This window comes from Arachis stenosperma, chromosome 5 (genome assembly GCF_014773155.1).
Source record: "Arachis stenosperma cultivar V10309 chromosome 5, arast.V10309.gnm1.PFL2, whole genome shotgun sequence".
NCBI classification, from domain to species: Eukaryota; Viridiplantae; Streptophyta; class Magnoliopsida; order Fabales; family Fabaceae; genus Arachis; species Arachis stenosperma.
The window spans coordinates 6,976,928-6,997,798 of NC_080381.1; the positions used below are offsets into that span (position 1 = coordinate 6,976,928).

General features: G+C 35.4%; 2 protein-coding genes across 2 annotated transcripts; both read left to right on the forward strand.

Annotated features, from left to right (window-relative positions):
• Positions 1–3,798: 3,798 nt before the first annotated feature.
• LOC130982234 (uncharacterized) lies at positions 3,799–5,468 on the forward strand. Its single transcript, XM_057906137.1, has 3 exons — positions 3,799–4,290; positions 4,352–4,476; positions 5,168–5,468. Exons 1-3 carry the CDS (start codon positions 4,071–4,073, stop codon positions 5,294–5,296), a joined length of 474 nt encoding a protein of 157 aa, XP_057762120.1. The 5' UTR covers positions 3,799–4,070; the 3' UTR covers positions 5,297–5,468.
• A 7,873-nt stretch (positions 5,469–13,341) lies between these two features.
• LOC130982232 (uncharacterized) lies at positions 13,342–18,190 on the forward strand. Its single transcript, XM_057906135.1, has 10 exons — positions 13,342–13,518; positions 13,907–14,123; positions 14,400–14,557; positions 14,687–14,832; positions 15,301–15,363; positions 15,452–15,544; positions 16,512–16,673; positions 16,760–16,863; positions 17,112–17,287; positions 17,419–18,190. Exons 1-10 carry the CDS (start codon positions 13,413–13,415, stop codon positions 17,667–17,669), a joined length of 1,476 nt encoding a protein of 491 aa, XP_057762118.1. The 5' UTR covers positions 13,342–13,412; the 3' UTR covers positions 17,670–18,190.
• Positions 18,191–20,871: the final 2,681 nt, after the last annotated feature.

The window sequence follows — 20,871 nt, forward strand, 5'->3', positions numbered from 1 at the left end:
AAATTAAGAAGGGGTAGTAACTTGAGAGTGAAGCAAGTTGTGGGATAATGAATTATGATTGGGAAGTGGTAATTTTGAGCTTGAGAAGTGTTAAATGAACTGATATAATTATGAAGATAATAATAATTAATGAATTTCAATGGGATAGAAATGGGTTGATGAGGATTATGACATTAAGGTATAATGGTAATTGAATTTAAATGAATTGAATGAGATAGAGGTGCCCGGATAAGAGGCAGTGATAATGACCACTCACTTCGGGTATATGTTAAAAAAGTGTGGAGATGTTGAGAATGTATGGAAAATGAATTAATGAATTAATGATTATGACTAAATTGGAATAATAATGAAAATAAACTTGAATTTGATTGTGATATGCCTCCGGGTAAGACGCAGTGGTGTTATCAACTTGCTTCGGGTAAGAGGCGAGATTGTTGGGTAAGATGCAGTGGTGTTATCCACTTGTTCCGGTTAAGAATTCAAAGCTTCGGGTATGAATTGAGAATGATTAACTCAATGAATGGATGAAAGAATGAATTGTAATGATAATGAAAATGTGTTTTTGTATGTGACTCCGGGTAAGATACAGTAGTGTTATCCACTTGCTCCGGGTAAGAGTCAATAAGTCGAGTAAGATGCAGTGGTGTTATCCACTTGCTCTGGGAAGGTTCAAGGCTTCAGGTAAGACGCAAGGACTGTATTCTGTCGCCACTTGCTCCGGGTCAAGAACTGTAACACCGTCTGAGTAAGAGGCAGTGGTGAGGTTGTCCTTTGCTCCAGGTACGCGGGTAAGATACAAGGGTTGTGGCGTTGTCCCACTTGCTCTGTGTTTGGTGTTCTGTCTAGAGTTAGCTACCAGACATGTCAGGTTTGATTTTTTAACCGACAGATGAGACTCATCAGCCGTAGGACAGGCATGCATCATATGCATATGTTTGATTTGCCTTTTTGTGCATTAATTAGGAGTGGCTATGTGAATTAGTATGTCTAATTGTTATACTTGCTACTTGCATTACTTGCACTCTAATTGTGTTTGCCTTTGTTTATTTTTTTGTTTGTGTGGTTCCACCGGAGTTGGGAGGACTAGAAGAAGGTGAAGGATTAAGGATTTTGGTTAGAGTTTAGTTAAGTTTAAGAACCTTAGAGAACTACCCTCTGTTTATGGTTTCTGTCTTAAGTCTTTAAGTTTTATAATTTGAGTGTCGGAGTTTTAGGATTGTCTCTGGCTTTCCCAGACCTTATATATTATGTATGTGGGTTCCATTACCATGTTGAAAACCTCTGATTCTCATTCCATACGTGTTGTTATTTTTCATATGCAGGTTGAGAAGTATCACACTGTATATTCTGGAGATTCTAAGGAAGCGAAGAACTCTTGGGACTCAGAGTTGTAATTTATTTATATTTATATTTATATATGTATATAGATTCTTCACCTTGCATCTTATGTTTGTCCCTCTTAGAGGTTGACTTGGAGAAACAGGTTGTTGGTTTTCTGTTTTGGGTTACTTTGGAGTGTATATATATGTATATGTATACTCTGGTCGGTCTTTGCTTCGCAAGCCGAGTCCAGAGCTTGTTAATTGCATTTTGGAACTCTGATCTTATACATATATTATCATTTCCGTTCAATCTTATCTACCTTTCTACTTTTATCCGATCGTGAGTGTTGCGTTGTTCTACTTTTATTTCGTTCAATAACTTTTCTTCAAAAGGCTTCTAGATAAAAATATCCTTGCTATATTATATAAATATTTTTTTTTCTTTTAGAGGTCGTAGCATCTCGTCACTTCTATTTTACATCTTAGGTGTAAAGCTCTGGGTGGTAGGGTGTTATATCCTCCTTATTTAATAATTGAATTAGTTGTCTTTACGAAATTTTCATGATCTAACTTATATAGAATATCATTGACAGTTATAATATTATAAGGGTTAATTTCGAATTATATATTGTATATTATTATTATTTATAAAGTTATTACTTTTTTTAATATTTATAGAACGTTATTGACACTTGTAATATTATATGGGTTAATGATAGAATTAGTCTTGAAGAATGAGTCCTTTTTTAAATTTATTTCTGAAAAAATTTATCAATTAAATTAAAAATTAATTTTAATGCACTGTTAGTATAAATTATAAAATAGTTTTACACATACATCTAATTACGTAACGTTACACCAGTAAAAATAATAATTTTTCACATTAATCCGTAAATGATCATCCAAAAGAACGGATGTGATTGTACGATAGTATAAAACGCTTTACACTCTTAGTGTATCAAAATTAAACTCCCAAATTAATCTTTTAAAATTTATAAATTAATTATTTTTATCCTTTTGTGATTCCATAAATAATTTACATTAACAATTAATTTATAATTTTTTAAACGAATTTTGTTGATAAAATTTTTTAGGTACGATTTTAAAAAATTACCTACTTTTAAAGGACTTGTTTCACTAGTATTAACTACTCTTGAAGAGGTAGCTTAATTTTCAGTTCTTAACATATTATCATGTTTGAGAAGTGTTAAGAAGTAGTAATTTTTGTGTTTTGTAGCCATCAAATAGTTATCAATAATATTTTTAATAGTGTAAGATTTTATCAAACAATATAAAATTATTCACTTTTCTTTTACTATTACATGCTGGTCAGAATTTAATAAAATTGCTGGTACTTATACTTTTCCATCATGTTTTATTGGAAATGGCATTTAGCAATCATTAACAGGAGTCCGATATACCTAGCTACCTAAACATGTTTTTGACAGTAACATATACTATATATGCTTCATAATATAATAATTAGGAGTGTTTTTAAAAATTAATTTACTCCAAATTAAACTGAAATTACATCAAACCAGTTTAAATAAATAAATCAGTTAATTGAACACTGCCTGACGAAGCCTGGGTCGACCAAGAGCTCCATCATTTCCAGTCTTGGAGACCTGGAAATAATGTAGGCCCAATCTACTCTTATTCAACGGTGGAAATTGTATAAACCTCTTCCCCTGCCATGGACCATATTATAACTTTCTGCACCTCGTGATGAGCACATTCATTGGTATTTAGTAGGAAGCATAGAGAAAATGATGGCTAATGCACTTGGAGGCTTAGGTTAATTTGAGGCAAGTAATTTGTTATGATTATTGATGAAAACTGGAAGCATGATTCATGAATACTGCTAAAGTGATACATCATACATTCAACTGAATTACTAATTAAGAATCCTCAACCAAAGAAAGTAATTAGTAATTCTTTTTTCATATTCAAAAAAAAAAATTATATATGTATACATATATGAGAGTAAATTAGAGTGTTTCAACTTCCAATTCAAAGCAAGTCACATGGGGTTTTATTTTCTGAGAGGCGTGTAGATCCAGCAAAGCAGGTAGTTATGCAGATCTATCCTGAAAGTAGATGGTTTCCACTTTCCACTCTCTCTAGTCCCTTCTATTCATTCATTGATTCCATGTCCTTTCTCTGAGAGTACGTGAACATTACACTGTAACAATAAACAATACTCGATTCTTTTGTGATTACATAACATACACATTCAATTACATTTACCAACATCTCAGTCATCTTATTTCATACACCCTTGCCGCGTCCTCTAGCAATTACCGCACTTATTATGAGTTCCACTACTAAATTAGTTATTATTAATTCACTCACACAAGTCACAAACAATAGTATATATTCATTGGTTACCACTAACTGTGGTGTTTGTGACTCACACATATACATCTTGAATTCATACATGAGGAAGTAGAAGCACACTTGGCGTGCGTCAGTGAACTTAGAACATAAATAGTTAGCTTTCATTTAAGAGAAAAACAACAAAAAGCCAAATCCACATCTCTTTCTCTCCATCGTCACATTGCGTCACCATCTCCACCTTCCAAATTCAATGTCAAAATACGCTCCTCACATTGCGTCATCATCTCAATCCTCCGTATGATCCAAATCAAAACCTTATGAGTTATTACAACGTGACGCTATAAGCTAAATAGATATAGCTATAAGCCTTGCATTGTGGTGGTAGTTTTCATAACAAGAATTTAGGATCGGATGGGAAACTGCCAGGCGGCAGAAGCAGCCACCGTGGTGATCCAGCATCCAGGGAACAAGATCGAGAGGATTTACTGGTCTGTTAGTGCTCGCCAGGTGATGGACTCCAACCCTGGTCACTACGTTGCGCATGTCATTCACTCTTCCAACCACTTCAAGCTTCTTCGTCCCACTGATACGTTGCTTATTGGCCAGCTTTACCGCTTAATCAGTTTTCAAGGTACCTACCTTATACCTATAACTCACTACTATTATTCCGCTTAATCTTTTCTTGATTACAGATGTGTTAAAGGAGTTTGCTGCCAAGAAATCCGTTAAACTTGGCAAGCTGCTCAAGGACAGAGCTGCTCTAGGGGTTGAAATGAAGCACAAAGATCTCTCTAATCCCAATCCTTCTACTGCTAAGGTGAATAGTGCACATACATGCATACATAACAAAAACATAATGAAGCCGGTTTTTATTGCCATGAAGCAATGTTTGATTATTGATTGGGGAGTGTATAGGGAGCCGTATGGCTTTTTGTTTTTACGTATTTCACTATTTGATTGTCTTCTGTTTTGATACCGCAAGAGGGAAAACAGAGGGACAAAGGAGAAAGAAGGAAATGGATCTTCCTTTCTCTGTCCGTTTCCATTTTGAGGCTATCAGATGCCTTTTTCTCCCGAGATCTGTTTGCATCGGTAAAGTTTAAAAGTTTATAGGACAAAAACCTCACGTTTTGACAATAAAAATCATGAGATGATTATTTAACGATATCAATTTAGACAAGGTGAAAACTTAGATCCAGTCGACTTCAAGTTGATAGTTGAGAGCCGTTAAATAAAAATATAGTCAAATCAGTCAAATTATCTAACGGATCTCAATTATCAACTTCACATGAAGTCGACTGCACATGAGTTTTCACCTTTAACAACTATACGTGAGTTTTTATCCTATTATGGATGGTTAATGATTCAAGTTGGAATCTCAAGGGTGATATTTCATTTGTATGTTTGAATAGATTAGGTGCGTGCCTGTGCTAACTAATTTTCATATATACTAAAACACTGGGAGTAGTAGTGCACAGTTTTAAGCACGCGTTGTTACTATGTGTCAGGTGGAACGGGGGGGAGAGGTTCATGGAATGAGAAGCAGCAGCAGCAGCAAGAAGAAGAAGAAAGGAAGTGGCGGTGGGGGTCAACAATGGAGGCCAGCCTTACAGAGCATTGCAGAATTTGGAACTTGAACAAAAAAGCAAGTAGAAGTGTAGCACCAAGTCAGCAAACCTAAATATATTGTGTTTTCACTTTTCATTGTTCCATCTTGTCCATGTTCTCCAGTAATAGTATGTGTGCTGTTGGAAGAACTATACTAATGAAATCATGAGCTCATCATAATTAATAACCCTCTTATCCTCATCTTCATTCGTTGTATTTACGTCTTTTGTTTGTTGGCGTAATTTTGTCTTTTAACAGTTTTTGTTTCGGATATATTAGTTTTTAATTAAGAAAAATTAGTAAATAATCTATCACATTTTAGAAAGAAAACATTAATCTTTAATAAGATAAAAAATAAAAAATCCTTTTATTTCTTAAAAATTTAGACAAATTAATTTCTAATTCTATTATCTTTTAAAAAAAATCAAGAATTAATTTGTCCAAGTTTAAATTTTTGCCACTTAGAAAAATTAAGAATTACTTCTATTGGTTTGGTTTAATCAAGAGCTTTTGTTTCTATCTTTACTTTAGAGGCTAATTTAATTATTTTTATTGGTTTAATTTAACTTGCATCTTTATTTTTCTCTTTTTCTTTCGCTTAAATTTGTCTTTTTCGTCCTGTAAAAAAAATATATCTCTTCTATCACTGTTATTATTCAAGAATTTATTTAAGAGTAGAATTTTATAAAGATCGAAGATTTTTACTAAATTTAAAATGAACATGTATAATAAATTTTTATTGTTTAATTTTTTCTATTCTAAAAATAACAATTTTTCACTCGTCACCAAAACTTATTTTTCAGTTTAGCATTACCTTTATTATTCATGCAATTTTTCAGTTTAGTATAACCTTTATTATTAGGGAAAGTATGAGGAGCCAATGGAGTATTAGAGATATAATTATTGTTGTTGTTTCACTCAATCCTCACACACTCTCACTTACTGTCCTGCAATGAATTTGCAAAACTCACACTCGAACTGTTGTATGTTCAGAAAAAAAGAGAGAGAGAGTTGAACACTAGAGAACTGAAGAAGCAAAACTACATTCTGACACTATTCAATAAACTGTTAAATACAATAACAAAAAGAAAAAAAAAACTAACCACTCACTCCACTACCTTAAGAATAGGACTCCACTTCCTTAAAAATAGAAACTAGCTGAACAAAAAAGATTAACTTGCCTCTGAGGCCACTAATGACTTTGACCCTATTAACTGAATCATACACATAAGCATAAAAAATAAATATCAGGTCCTAATACATTATCTAACATTTCTCCTCCTTGGATTAGAGACCTGGACACATTTCAACTTCATGAATCAATTGACTAAATCGACTAACAGCAAGAGGCTTGGTGAAGACATCAGCTATCTGATTATCTGTCTTGCAATACTTCAGCTCCACCTCTTCCTCCTGTTGTGCTTCACGCAGATAATAGAATCTCAGCTTGAAATGTTTAGTCTTGCCATGAAAGACTGGATTCTGAGCAATTGCAATTGCAGCTTGATTGTCCACATACAACACAGTTGATCTTTTCTCTTGCAGTCCCAAATCACAGAGTAACTTCCTGAGCCATACTGCATGCTTTGCAGCTGCAGTTGCAGCCACAAATTCAGCTTCAGCTGTAGACTGTGCTACAACTTCCTGCTTCTTTGAGCTCCAGGAAAAACAACCTGATCCAAGTGAAAAACAGAAACCCGTTGTGCTTTTCATGTCTTCCACCGAACCACCCCAGTCACTATCTACAAAACCAACCAGCTTCATCTCAGGAACTGCTTTGAATTTCACACCATAACTTTGAGTCCCCTTTAGATATCTCAACACCCTTTTTTGCTGCAGTAAGATGTTCCTTTGCTGCACAATGAAGGAACCTCGATAGAATACTCACTGCATACTGAATGTCAGGCCTAGTAGCTGTTAAATACATTAGACAGCCTACTAGACTTCTGTACTCATTCTCATGCTCAGAATCCTGCACATTACTCTTGCTTAACTTCTCTTTCTGATTAACAGGAGTAGTGACTGTCTTGCATTCTCCCATTTCAAACCTCTTTAGGACCTCTCTGATGTACTTTCTCTAACAGATGAATATCTCACCTTCTTTTTGCTGAATCTCCATGCCAAGAAAGTAAGACATTCTCCCCAAATCTGTCATCTCAAACTGCTTCATCAGTCCTACCTTCAGCTTCACTATCTCACTCTCCTTCTCTCCTGTAACAAGCAGATCATCGACATAGATAGACACCACCACAAGGCCTCTCTCACTCTATTTGTAGTACAGAGTGACTTCACTTAGACTTTTCTGGAACCCAAGCTGATGCAGATAACAATCAATTTTGCTATACCAAGCCCTGGGAGCTTGTTTCAGCCCATACAAGGCTTTCCTCAGCTTATACACTTTGTCTTCATGGCCTTTAACAACAAATCCTTCTGGTTGGTCTACATAGATGTCCTCAGATAGGTCACCATTTAGGAAAGCTGATTTCACATCCAGCTGATAGATGGTCCACCTTTTCTGTGCAGCAACAGCTAGTAGCAATCTGATGGTATCCATGCGAGCAACCGGAGCAAAAGTTTCAGAGTAGTCCACCCCACTCACTTGAGCATATCCCTTCACAACCAACCTGGCTTTATACTTGTTCACAGTGTCATTTGGGTTCAATTTTGTCTTAAAAACCCATTTGACACCTATAGTCTTCTTGTGATCAGGCTTAGACACAAGTTGCCATGTGTTGTTCTTGTTGATCATGCTCAGTTCTTCTTTCATAGCTGAGGCTCACTCCACACTTTCTTTTGCTTCCTCAACTGTTCCTGGTTCTAGGAGAGCCACATTACATCTGGCATAGACCTCTGCCAGTGGTCTTGTACCTCGCATAGGCAAACTATCAATCAATTCATCTTCAATCAGCTCACACTCATTCTGTAGATCTGCTTCCTCATTTAACTCATCCTCATTCTGCACATTAGCTTCAACTACAATATTGTCAGCCATTTTCTTTTCAAATATTGCCCTCTCCCAATTTTTATCTTCACAAAAAATCACATCTCTACTCACAGTAATCTTTTGTGCATCAGGACAATACACTCTATAGGCTTTAGACTGAGAACTATACCCTACAAAGATACCAGCCTCACCTCTATGATCAAGCTTGTCTCTACTGACTGAAGGAGTCAAGTAATAGCATAGACAACCAAATGTTCTTAGTCCACTAACCTTTGGTTTGTACCCGTGCCATGCCTCGAATGATGTCTGCTTGTTGAGAGCTTTGGTTGGTAACCTATTCAACAAGAAGACAACAGTATTTACTGCTTCTGCCCAGAAGCTCTTGGGTAGTTGTTTGCCTTGTAGCATACATCTTTCCATCTCCACAATGCTTCTATTTTTCCTTTCACTCACCCCATTTTGTTGGGGAGTGTAAGGAACTGTAAACTGCTGCTTTATGCCAGAGTCCTCATAGATGGCTTTGAACCTTTTTGAGGTATACTCACCACCATTATCACTCCTCACTGTCTTTATTTTACAATTTGCTTCATTCTCCACCTCTTGTTTGAACCTCAGAAATACTTCATCAACTTCTGACTTTTGTTTGAGAAAGTAGACCCAGCAAAATCTTGTGCAGTCATCAATGAAGGTCACAAAGTACTTGCTTTTGTTCAGTGACTCCTCAGGCATAGGCCCACAAACATCTGAGTGAACCAGTTGAAGCTTCTCCTTGGCCCTCCATCTTGTTTTCTGGAATGGCTTCCTTACTAGCTTCCCTTGCAGACATACTTCACAATCAGACACTTCACTTCCCAACTGAGGCAAGTCTTCAACTAAACCATGCCTCTGCATAAACTGCAATCCCTTATAGTGAAAGTGACCCAACCTTCTATGCCACAACTCCTCCTGACCCTGCACACATGCCATAGCTTTGCTCTCTTTGCTTGCAGAATCGAATGCAAATGTTTTGTTCTGCATAGGGATCCTAAACAAGAGTTTGCCCTCCTCATCTGCAATAGCACATTCATTCTTATCAAACACAATCTTCATGCCCTTCTCAACTAACTGTCCCACACTCAGAAGATTCTGATCTATCTTGGGAACATAGTAGACATCAGACATCAGCTTCACTTCTCCAAGGCCTTCAAGTAACACATTGCCTCTTCCTTCAACCTCTAGATGATCACCATTCCCAATTCTCACTCTAGTATTGACTGATCTATCAATATTAGTGAAAATTGCCTCATTTCCTGACATGTGATTGGAACAGCCACTGTCCACCAGCCATCCATCACGTGAGACTTGAGACACAAAGCCTGAAGCAACAAACAATTGCTCCACTTCACCTGCAGCTGCTTGAGCCTCTCCTTGTTGAGAGCTCTTTTCTTTGCAGATTCTCTCTATGTGCCCCATCTTTCCACACTTCCTGCAGACTACATTTGGTCTTCTCCAACACCTAAAGAAAGGATGACCTTTCTTTCCACAGTGTTTGCAGGCTTCATCACTCCCTTTCCTCACTTGTGCATCACTTGAACTAAAACTGGTCTGTTGAGCACCAAACTGCTTGCCTTGCTTCTTCTTCTCACCACTTCCATGCTTCACCCTAGCCTGCATTGCACCTTCAACTGGCTCATCTCCTCTCCTCAGTACCCTCCTTTGTTCTTGTGCTTGAAGAGCACTAACTGCTTCAGCAAATGGCATCTCTGAGATTTCTCTTGTGTTCTCAAGAGATGCTATAGTAGCTTCAAATCTTTCAGGTACAGAACACAGGAGCTTCTCGACAAGTCTTTCCTCTCCAAGATCAGTACCCAACAGTGCCAATTTATTGGTTAAGTCTAGGAGTTTATCAGCAAATTCTTGAATTGATTCATTTTCCTTCATCTGCACTCTTTCTAGCTCCCTTTTAAGGTTCATTGCTTTCATTCCTTTAATCTTCTTATTGCCCTCATATTCTTTCTTCAAAAAATCCCAAATATCTTTTGCAGATTCTAGACTCATAATCCTATTAAAAATAATAGGAGTAACAGCAGCATAGAGACTAGATCTTGCTTTGGCTTTTCTAGTCACACGTTCTTTGTAGAGCTTTTATTGATTTGCAGTTGGATTGGCAACCAATGGAGGCACCACGTAGTCATCCTCCACTGCCTCCCACAGATCAGCTCCTTCAAGGAATGCTTTCATCCTCACTTGCCAGACATGATAATTGCTCCCATCAAGGATTGGAGGAGCAATGCCTGCTAGCCCAATAGTTGTTGATGAAGCTTCCATCACCACAGCCCTTAAGATACTTAAGGCCCTTGATACCAATTTGTTGTTGTTTCACTCAATCCTCACACACTCTCACTCACTGTCCTGCAATGAATTTGCAGAACTCACACTCGAACTGTTGTATGTTCAGAGAAAAAGAGAGAGAGAGAGTTGAACACTAGAGAACTGAAGAAGCAAAACTACATTCTGACACTATTCAATAAACTGTTAAATACAATAACAGAAAGAAAAAAAACTAACCACTCACTCCACTACCTTAAGAATAGGACTCCACTTCCTTAAAAATAGAAACTAGCTGAACAAAAAAGATTAACTTGCCTCTGAGGCCACTAATGACTTTGACCCTATTAACTGAATCATACACATAAGCATAAAACAGAAATAAATAAATATCAGGTCCTAATACATTATCTAACAATTATTAGTGTTACATTTTCTCATCAGCTGAAGCTTTTGGGATGAATGGTATCATGACATGGTATTAAAGCGTTAGATCCGAAAGATCAAGAGTTTGATCCTTGGTGAACCCAAAAATTAAACTAATTTTTTGAGAAGATGTTTATTATCCCTTGTACTCAGATGATTATTCTAAATAGTATAGGGGATGTTCATTTCATAACTCAATAGCCATTGTACAAATAGTCTCCTTATTATTATTCATGCAATTTGGAGATACCAGCATACTACTTCACATTCACTAAATTAAGTCCTATGTCTATGTAACATCTAGTACCTAGAAAAAGAATTCACACACATAGAACCAAATAGAAAGAAAAGGGGTGAATCAGAATCATCACTCCTTTGATTTTATTGAATTATGAAAGAAAAACTACAGAAAAACAAGAATAATATAGAGGTGTATGTTTGGCTGAGATTTAGAGAGCAGTCTCTCTCTTAAACCTTCCTATTCTCTCTTCTTAGTTCCTACCCCTCTCATTCATTCTGTCACCACTAAAGTACTAATAATTTGTTCTTCTAACAAGCTCTTTTCCTTTAGTATAAAAAATGTTTAAGAAAACTTTTAGGATACTATATCGTTACTTTAATTTTGGGAACAATTAGCAAGTCACTTGAACTAAGCAAGCATTTTAAAGCATTATGTTTTCAAAGATTTATTATGGTGTTTGTTGACCAAGCAAAAATTACATGCTGACTGTTGTATTAGCTAATATCACAGGATGTATTTTTTACTGATATTACTACATTATCATAATGATGCATTGGTCTGCATTCCAATCTTAAATGATAGCTTATTAACTCACCAAGAGAAAAATAATGTCGCCATTGACTCCGGAATCTACAACAGAGCAGACAATCAAGATTTTGGAGTCAGAATAAACTAAAAATCCTCCACTAATGTTCACAATCCGACACTTATTTTCTGGTAGTGCTTGCTCCGTTGTGCACCATATTCTCAAATTCAATTTGCACGTATCTATGGTTTTGCTTTAATTTGTTTTTGCTTGAATCGAGGGTCAATGATGCAATCACTTTATCCCCCGCTTTTAGGACATTCTTGTCTTTCCCATCAAAAGCTTGATGAAACATTTTCTATACCTATGTTTGTTCTGTTTTATGTTAGTTCTTTCGATGTACACATGCATGCCTTTCTTTTGCTGATTCAAAAGACGGGTATATATATGACCTCCAGCTAAGGAAAGTGATTTGATTTTCGATCTTCTTTTCCTTACCAAACAGAAAACCAAACAAGCATGTGAATAATAAATATTGCAATCGGACAAGATCTTAAGTTGATAAATATATGTATTGGCTACAGGGACATATTTGTAATTTTGGTCAAAGTAATCAAAATCACTAATACATGTTTGGTTTATTTTACTAAGATTAGAAAAGATATATAACCAGTGAGCCATTAACATAGTGGTCAACTATGAATGTTAATAACATATTATTATTATAGATCTAAAATAAAAGTTATAGACTATGGGTGGATTTGGTATTATTGTTCCCTTTAAAACTTGTATATCGTTTTTAGTTTTTTTTTTAATGTAACAATTATATTTGATGTAAATTAAAAGTTATATTCAATAAGTATAAGTTATAATAATCATATTTAATAAAATTGCTTCTAAAATTTAAAATAAATATAATAAATAATAGTTTTTAAATATGAATATACATTAATAATTTTAAAATACAAATTACTTTTGAAAAAAATTATCCTCTAAAGTAAAAAAATTGACAAAGTAGTAGAGTTGGTCATTCTTAAATTAAGATAGTAGGACATGCACTTTATAAAAATTATAAAAATAATGGTGATTAATTCTTCACTTTATTACTTTATCAACTTTTTTTAATTTATTGTAGAGGATCTAAGATATTGTTTGTATTCTAACATGTATTTTATATTGGTGGCTGATTTCGGTGTACATGTAGCATTATTCTAAAATTTTAGTCTCAAAACATAAAATTTTAGTCTTTTCAATACCTCAAAACACAAGGAAATAAAATTTATACAAATAAAAACTGAAATTTTAATAATATTTTTTTAATAACTAAAATATTTTAATAAATATTTTTATTAATTTTTATATTTATCTTAAATTAAACAGAATATTAAAACATAAATCAGTATTATATATTTTATACCAAATATAATATAAAAACTTAATTAAACTCCTGTATTTAAGTTTTTTTTTTTGGACATTATATATTTAAGTCTTAGTCTCAACCTCTCAGCATCTTTCGTTTGGGTTAGTTACAGCCCGCGTTTCGCTAGACCGGTTTCAGCCCCAACAAAAATGGATATTGGACTGAAGACACTTGGTAGAGGCCCAAAATTTTTGGTTTTTGCAGAATTACCCTCAGCTTTTAGCGGATTTTGAACGCGCGCCTCTTCTCCCTCTTTCGGATTTCCAAGCACAGCCATAGCGATGGCGGGTACTCGTGCTCAACATGCTGCTCCTTTTGCTTTCCTTCTTCTTCTGTTATGTCTTTGGGCTTCTGCGGTTCTGGTATTGGCTGATGAACATTCTTTATGTACGCATTCTTTATCCCTATCTCATCGTTCTTAAATTTTCAAGTATAGGGTTTTACTATATTTGCTGTTATTGTTGTATCTACCTATAAGCATGGTTATGTGCTTACTTGTTACATGATGCAGAAAGAGATACCGTCAATTTCTTTAGTAATGTCCTTATTATAACATTTGTAGTGGTGGATGTGCTGTTAGTTATGTTGACATTCCTTTGTATAAATTGTTTCTTCAAGTGAATATCATATTGTTGGGATGTTTGGCTTAGTTATACATAAGTTTCTTGGCTCTAGTGGATAAGTGTGATTTATCAATTATCTATCACAGTATCACATGCAGATATGTAAATCTGGTGCTTTATGGAGGTTGAAATTTGGCTTATTCTTTTTGCAGGTCTTAACCAGAATTCGACACTGCAGCTATCACGTGGCTTTCCTGTGGGGAAATCTCCTGGTTCTAAGCCTGGTGTTACTGTGGTTGTCGAAAGAGTTAGGATACACGGACTGTCAAGGTTGAGAAACCCGAGTAAATTCGCGCACTCCATGAAAGTGAAGGTGTTGCCTGCAGATCCAAATGTTCGCATTCCAAACATAGAGATCTGTTTCCATAGGTGTGTATTTGTGTAGCCTATCTGCTTTTGACGAATCTTTTTGTGCACGGTATGAATATGTATTTGATCAATGAGTTTGGTTCTAGTGATTTGTTGTCTTGGTGAGTGAACATGGTGAACACCATTTTCTCTAGGACTAGGCTTATACCTCAAGTCTCAATTTGATTATGCAATGTTATTCCCTTTGTAACTCACAATTTTCGTGTATTAAATTGAACTAGGATTTGTAAAATGGTATATCTAATTTATTAGGGCAATTTTGTGCGCCTTGTTCAGGAATGCATCTCTTGCTGTAGGAATGTGTTCACAAGGCCAGTGGGAAAAAGTTACCAAGGGTTCTTGGGTTCGATCAATGTCTCCTTTTGACCACAAGCTCTTAGATATAAGGACTGCTGGCTCAACACTGGAAAATTTTGAGGTGTCTGTCGAAGAAGGTAAATGGTCTTAGTTGTGTTTGTCAAATTGATGTGTTATAGCTTCTTGTTGTGCTATTGATCCATCTTAAGAACACTGTCAACCGGCTCTAATGCTGTTCTCTCTATCTCTCTCTCTCTCTCTTGCAGAATTTTTTGCATATCGTGTTGTATTGTTAATATTGGGTATTACTCTAATGAGCTTGGCATCCTTCTTAAGCAAATCGTTAGCATTTTATTATAGCAGCGCAATGGCAGTTGGGGTCATTCTTGTGATACTTATGATTCTTTACCAGGTAACTTATTACTGTTCCTCAATGTTTAGAACTTTAGATAGTTTGACTGTACTCTCATATGATGTTTAGGATGAGTCTTCTTGTTGAGAAATTGACCAAGATTTCATCAATTCTTCCTCTCAAGAAAACGTGAGCTCTTGTTCATGGCTTATCTTGTCTGATTCAAATTTTTCTTGCAATATCTTTGATGGTCTTGGTCATTAAGGCAAAAATGCAAAACAGTTACTATTCATGGCTGGAATTGTATCACATAATTCATTGGGCTGTAATTTATTTTATAGTTTAAATCAGTCCAGGTAGTTTGGGATGAATTTTTGTTGAATATGATGCTAGAGCATAGATTATAAAAGCTGATATATCTAACTTAGAGCGTATAACATGGTACCTAAATGTTGACACTAAAATCCAGTTTCCTCTAATTAATACTTTGTTGATCTTAGCATGGAATTTGTCTCTTCTAATTGACAGGGAATGAAACTGCTTCCAACTGGTCGGAAGAGTTCTCTTGGTATATTTATATATTCATCTGCTGTAAGTGTAACCTCAATACAATTCACTTCCATTTCACATATTATCTTTGATGAATGTGGATCATATAATTCCAACCATCATTTTTCAGATTGGTTTTGGGACCTTCCTCCTCCGCTATGTGCCAGGCTTAATTCGTGCAGTGCTTACAGAGTTAGGAATTGATGAAGACATGTATAATCCTGTATGTAAGTTATCTATGCTTTCTGCAAATTAGCTTTAGTATTTTCTAGAGTATTTCACTCTATTCATTTGTTTTCTGAATTATGATTGTGATGGTTAACTTCTTTCCACTGTAAAATTAATTTGAACCATTGGCCATCAAAGGACAGATCTCTTTGAAGCAACAGCCTGTCAAAAAATGACACACATGAGCTTTCTAAGTTTTATGGTTAACTTCTTTCCACTGTAAATTTAATTTGAACCATTGGCCATCAAAGGACAGATCTCTTTGAAGCAACAGCCTGTCAAAAAATGACACACATGAGCTTTCTAAGTTTCTGCAACTTTCTCGGTTAATATTCGAAACAAAGAATTGAAGTTTTAACTTCTCTTAGCTGGTCCCAAGCTTTGGTTTGGTTGGAGAGTTGGCATTTGGTTAAAATCCATCTTCAAACCTGTTGCAATCTAATCCAGCAGTGTCCTATGAATTGGCGTATTGGATTTCTGCATTACAAAGAAAACAAGGTTTGTTGTGTTCAAGGTCCATATGAGGATGTGCACTACATGGTCTGAATGTAGTGAAAATGAGAGCTGCTATGTGTAGGTGGAGATGTGGTGGCTCTTAAAATTGCAAGACATCACAGGTCTGAAAGGAGTAGGTAGGTGAGAAATGTAAGAATGTTAAAGATCAGAAATGGGAATTTGGAAATACTATATGTAACATCACAGGTCCTGAAGGAGTAGGGAGCAGGAGGGTGAGAAATGTAAGAATGCTAAGATCAGTGTTGGGAACTCAGATTATATTGTTTCCACAAGATGTGTGTGCGTGCGCTTGTGTGTATTTGACAAATCATCTATTATATTGTCATTTGTCATTTCATTTCTGGTTACTACAGAATGTACTATGGACTGCTTTGTTTATCTACTATGGAAATTACATACGTCTTCGAGGATCTCTGAATGCTTTACTCATGAAATTTTAACTGCAGTTGGCAATATTTTTGCTTGCCTTTGTCACGATACTTGGAGCCTGGTTGGGGTTCTGGGTGGTCCGCAAACTTGTCCTGACTGAAGATGGATCTGTGGACATAAGCACTGCTCAATTTGTTGTATGGGCCATTCGCATTTTGGCTGCTGTTATGATCCTTCAGGTTTTTCTTTCATTTATCCTTACTTTCCCATTATTTCACATATCATACATATGATCACAGCTTTGATAAGATTGTGTTGCATGCAGAGTTCAATGGATCCTCTGTTGGGAGCATTGGCCTTATTATGTGGATCACTGGTCAACGTGATGAAGAGGGCGCTTAGATCTAGATTCCTTCGTCGCTTGCGCAGGTTAGTCCACTTTCATGAACTCTGGATCCCACTGTGTAATTTTTTTCAGTACTGGGGTTCTACTTTTCAATATCATCAATAAATAGGAGACCACCGTAATGTAAATCATATTATGTGGATTATTTTTTATGATTTGCAATTTCCTAGTTTTGACCCTCAAGCTATTAAACTGTGGGCACTTTGTAGTCATGAGGGGTTTTCTGAAAACTATTTGTCCTGTATATTCTTATTGTGAAATAATTTTGCAGGAGTATGTTCAAATCACCTAAAAAGAACAGGAGGAGATCCCAGGATCCTGATTCATCACCTTTTGATAATTCAAATGATGGACATGCGTACAATATGCAAAGCAAAGAGGATTCTACATTTCTTCAGCCTCCACTAAAAAGTTTCACCCTGTCACCTTGTAAATCTTCTGAACGAGGTTTGCTCATCTTAATATACTTATCTTTGCATTGGAAATGTCACCCCTTATCTAGTTCTCCTGATTGATTAGGGGAGAAAGGAAAGCACTGAATAAGTTTTGCTTAACACACTAAGTTTGTTCCTTGTCAGTTTTCACTAGAACACCACCCAAGAAGCTAACAGAGGATTCATTCCCATCCATCATACACAACACACCTGAGAGAAGAAAATATTCAGCAGCAGAATGGGATGCGTTCACTAAGGAGTCCACTGAAAAAGCCTTAGAAGAACTTGTTTCATCTCCTGATTTCAGTAAATGGCTGTCCACTAATGCAGATAGGATAACTGTAACGCCCAACTCCAGAAATGATGAGCAGCATACGTGGCAGTTTTGGTCTTGAACTCCCTCATTATGGACTCTTCACAAACTCATGGTAGCTTGAAGTAGGTGAGATAACCTAAGGTACGTGATTGTCAGATGTAATTGTTGATTCAACTATACAGAAGCGAAAACAGAAGGGCAATGTTGTAGATTAGATATTAGAGGAATTTAAATGGTGTGAAATTTGTATGACAATTAATTTTCTAGGCTGTAGATATTTGTGCCCAGTAGTAGTTTCATTTGTATGATCCATCAGTTCATTATACTGTTGTTACTATCTTAGGAGTTAACCAAACCCCCCCCCCCCCCCCCCCCTCTCTTTCCCCAAAGGCCCAAACCCCAACAACAGAAGAAAAAAAACACTCTATTCATTTATTTTCAATAGACGAAGCATTTGTGTCTCTACAATTTTGTGTTAACACTTGTCTTACTATACCGTTTCTTAGTCTGGTAACTATGGTGATGGTTATTTGAGTTTAATTGTTGTTGAAGTACTATTTGCACTAACGTCACCACAACAGCAGTGCTAAATTTATGAGTTTGTTTTCCTTGTGATTTTCTATGGAGTCTCGTGTTGATAAAATTATGTAGCGATTCTTGAGCTCTATTGTTGGTTCTGTAATTTTCCTTCTTTTTTTTTTAATAAAAAATTAGAAACCCAATGGCCAGGTAGGTAGTTTTCAATCTTCAATCTTGATTTGATATTTTATTTTCAATCTTTTCAAGCTTCTAGGGAGGTTACCTATATATCTCGTTCTCTCGCGGCCGTTCGCTTTACTGGGTCCTCATTCGATCAATATCTATCTTTATCACATCAAGTTCTCGAACTCCACTAAGGCTTTGGCAAAAACTCTGAAAAGACTAGAACAGCGAGATGAAATATTACGTAAAATCACTACCAATTAGGCAATTACCAACGGCATCTGTCTCGATCTTGTTTCTCTTTTTTTTTCCATTGCATCTCGCCTTTCTTCAAATCTTAGCCTATTGCTCTGAAAACACATTATAAATATTGGGATTATTACGTGCAATTTTGTACCATATTTTAAGCTTTTGTACAGTTTTCTTTTTCTGTTTGAAGTACTGATAAGATAACTGCATTATTGGTGGATATTTTAGCCCCTAATTGTTGTATATTGCCTTGAGTCTAATCATTATTTGGGCACATCTCCATTGACGTAATTTAAAAAAAAAACACTATTGTCTTCCAGTTATTGCACTGCTGAATCTTAAACATGGTTCCAGCTGATATATTGGTAACATGATATTTCTTTAGTTTTAAAATAATTGTAGTTTTGACTATTTTTTATAGTATTTACACTTAAAAAATTAACGTATCTAGATCTATTTTACATCTAAATACATTAAGCTTTTAATGTATAAAAAAAGATGACTACTTCAATTGTGACATCTTCGTGTGATGATGATATTATAAACTATTAAATAATTTGACATGGTTGGCTAAACATATTTGTATTTGCATGTAGATGTCATCACTGAAATTAAAAAAAAAAAATAGTTATTTTGAAAACAAGAGAGTACACTGAAAACTGAAGTAATCTCAAGTTCAGTCCAGACCATCAGTTCTAGAATAGAAACTGTAGTTGTTAGATGTGATCATGTGAGACTATACTATAGTGGAGAACATGAAATAATTGCCTTAGTTTATTGGCTATGTCTCCGTCAAGTTTTAGGATCTACGGTTGGAGAGCAATGCGATGATGTATCGAGATATTGCACTAGAGCGTGGTACTGATTGTTTGGTAGTTGCTTATTTGAATCTTTAGTTACTGCAAGGACCGTGACAACCTAAGCATTTAGGTTCCTCCTTTCATATCAATATAATCATATACCAGTCGTGCCCTTTAGCTTGAGCTATTTTTTTTTTTTTTCTGTGGTCCTCTCTTAATTTTGAGAAAGTTGAGTGGACGTTCCCCACCTATCAATTTTCACGTCTGATTCCATTGACGATCCCACCTATCAATTTCTATGTTTGATTCCAATCCTATGCTCCAATAATGCTACAAATATCACGATGGTGCTGAAGCATGTCTCTAACTTCAACGGGTGGCTAACCATGCCTCAAACTTAGCCTACGACTCTTTTTGTGGAATCCTTTTTCAAATAGGCAAAGAAATGGAAGAAGGATAACACCATTTTTTCGTTAAAAACATTGTAGTTTGGCTTCTTCTAGTGATATCCTTCTCAAAGAGAGTGAGTCCTCTTTACAAAAAAGTTATTTTATTATTCTTAGATTTTGATGTGATATACGTTTTTAAAAAATAACCTTTTTATCTAAATTTTTTACTCGTAGATTGTTTGAAGTATTCAAATAACACTCATTTTTAAATATATATATAAATAAATAGTATATTTTTCGATCTTCAATTTTTTAAATGAAAACAAAACGTTAATTCTTCTTTGAGAGAAAGACAAATAAAATTTTGATCTTTTGACTCATGGACATATAAATCTCTGAGAATTTGAAGATACATTTTAGTTATTGACCTTCTCAAAATTTGGACATATTGATTCTTAGGTCTAATTTGTCTTATTTTAAAAACTTTTCTACATGTGTATGTGTATATCGTTCAATTTTTTTGTTGGGTTTGATAGACCTAAGGGAATAGAATGGTCGATTTGTCCAGATTTTGAAAATGTCATAAAGTTAAATATATTTTTAAATTTTCAGAATTTAAATGTTTGTAACTAAAAAGTCAAAAACCTATTTATCCTTTTCTCTTTTTCTTTTTTAATTCCAAAACAAAAAAATATCATATGGCTCCTCTAGTTGTTTACATTTTTTTACTGTGTTCCTGCTTCTGTAGTTTCTCACCAACCACGGTAAGACACCACCACCACCAACTACCAAGTAGTGATTTCAAGAACGGGTTCCTATGACATTACCAGGAGTCTAGGATGCAGACAACACAGCAAAACAAGATAAAAGTACAACACAGAATCACGCAAATATACAACAAACGGACAAACGGTGCACTTTGGTGGCGCCCACCACTGCCAGTGCTCCCGTAAAAAACATCAATTTTGCCATAGGGTTATCCAAATTGAGACTGGATGGCAGAAATTAGGGTTATCGAATATAAATATTAAATACTAACAGTAAATATCAATGGAAAACTAAGGGATACATGGAGAAGACCTGTTATTATTACTATTACTATTATTATTATCTAGTTAGTGCAGGAAAAGAAAGTGGGCTA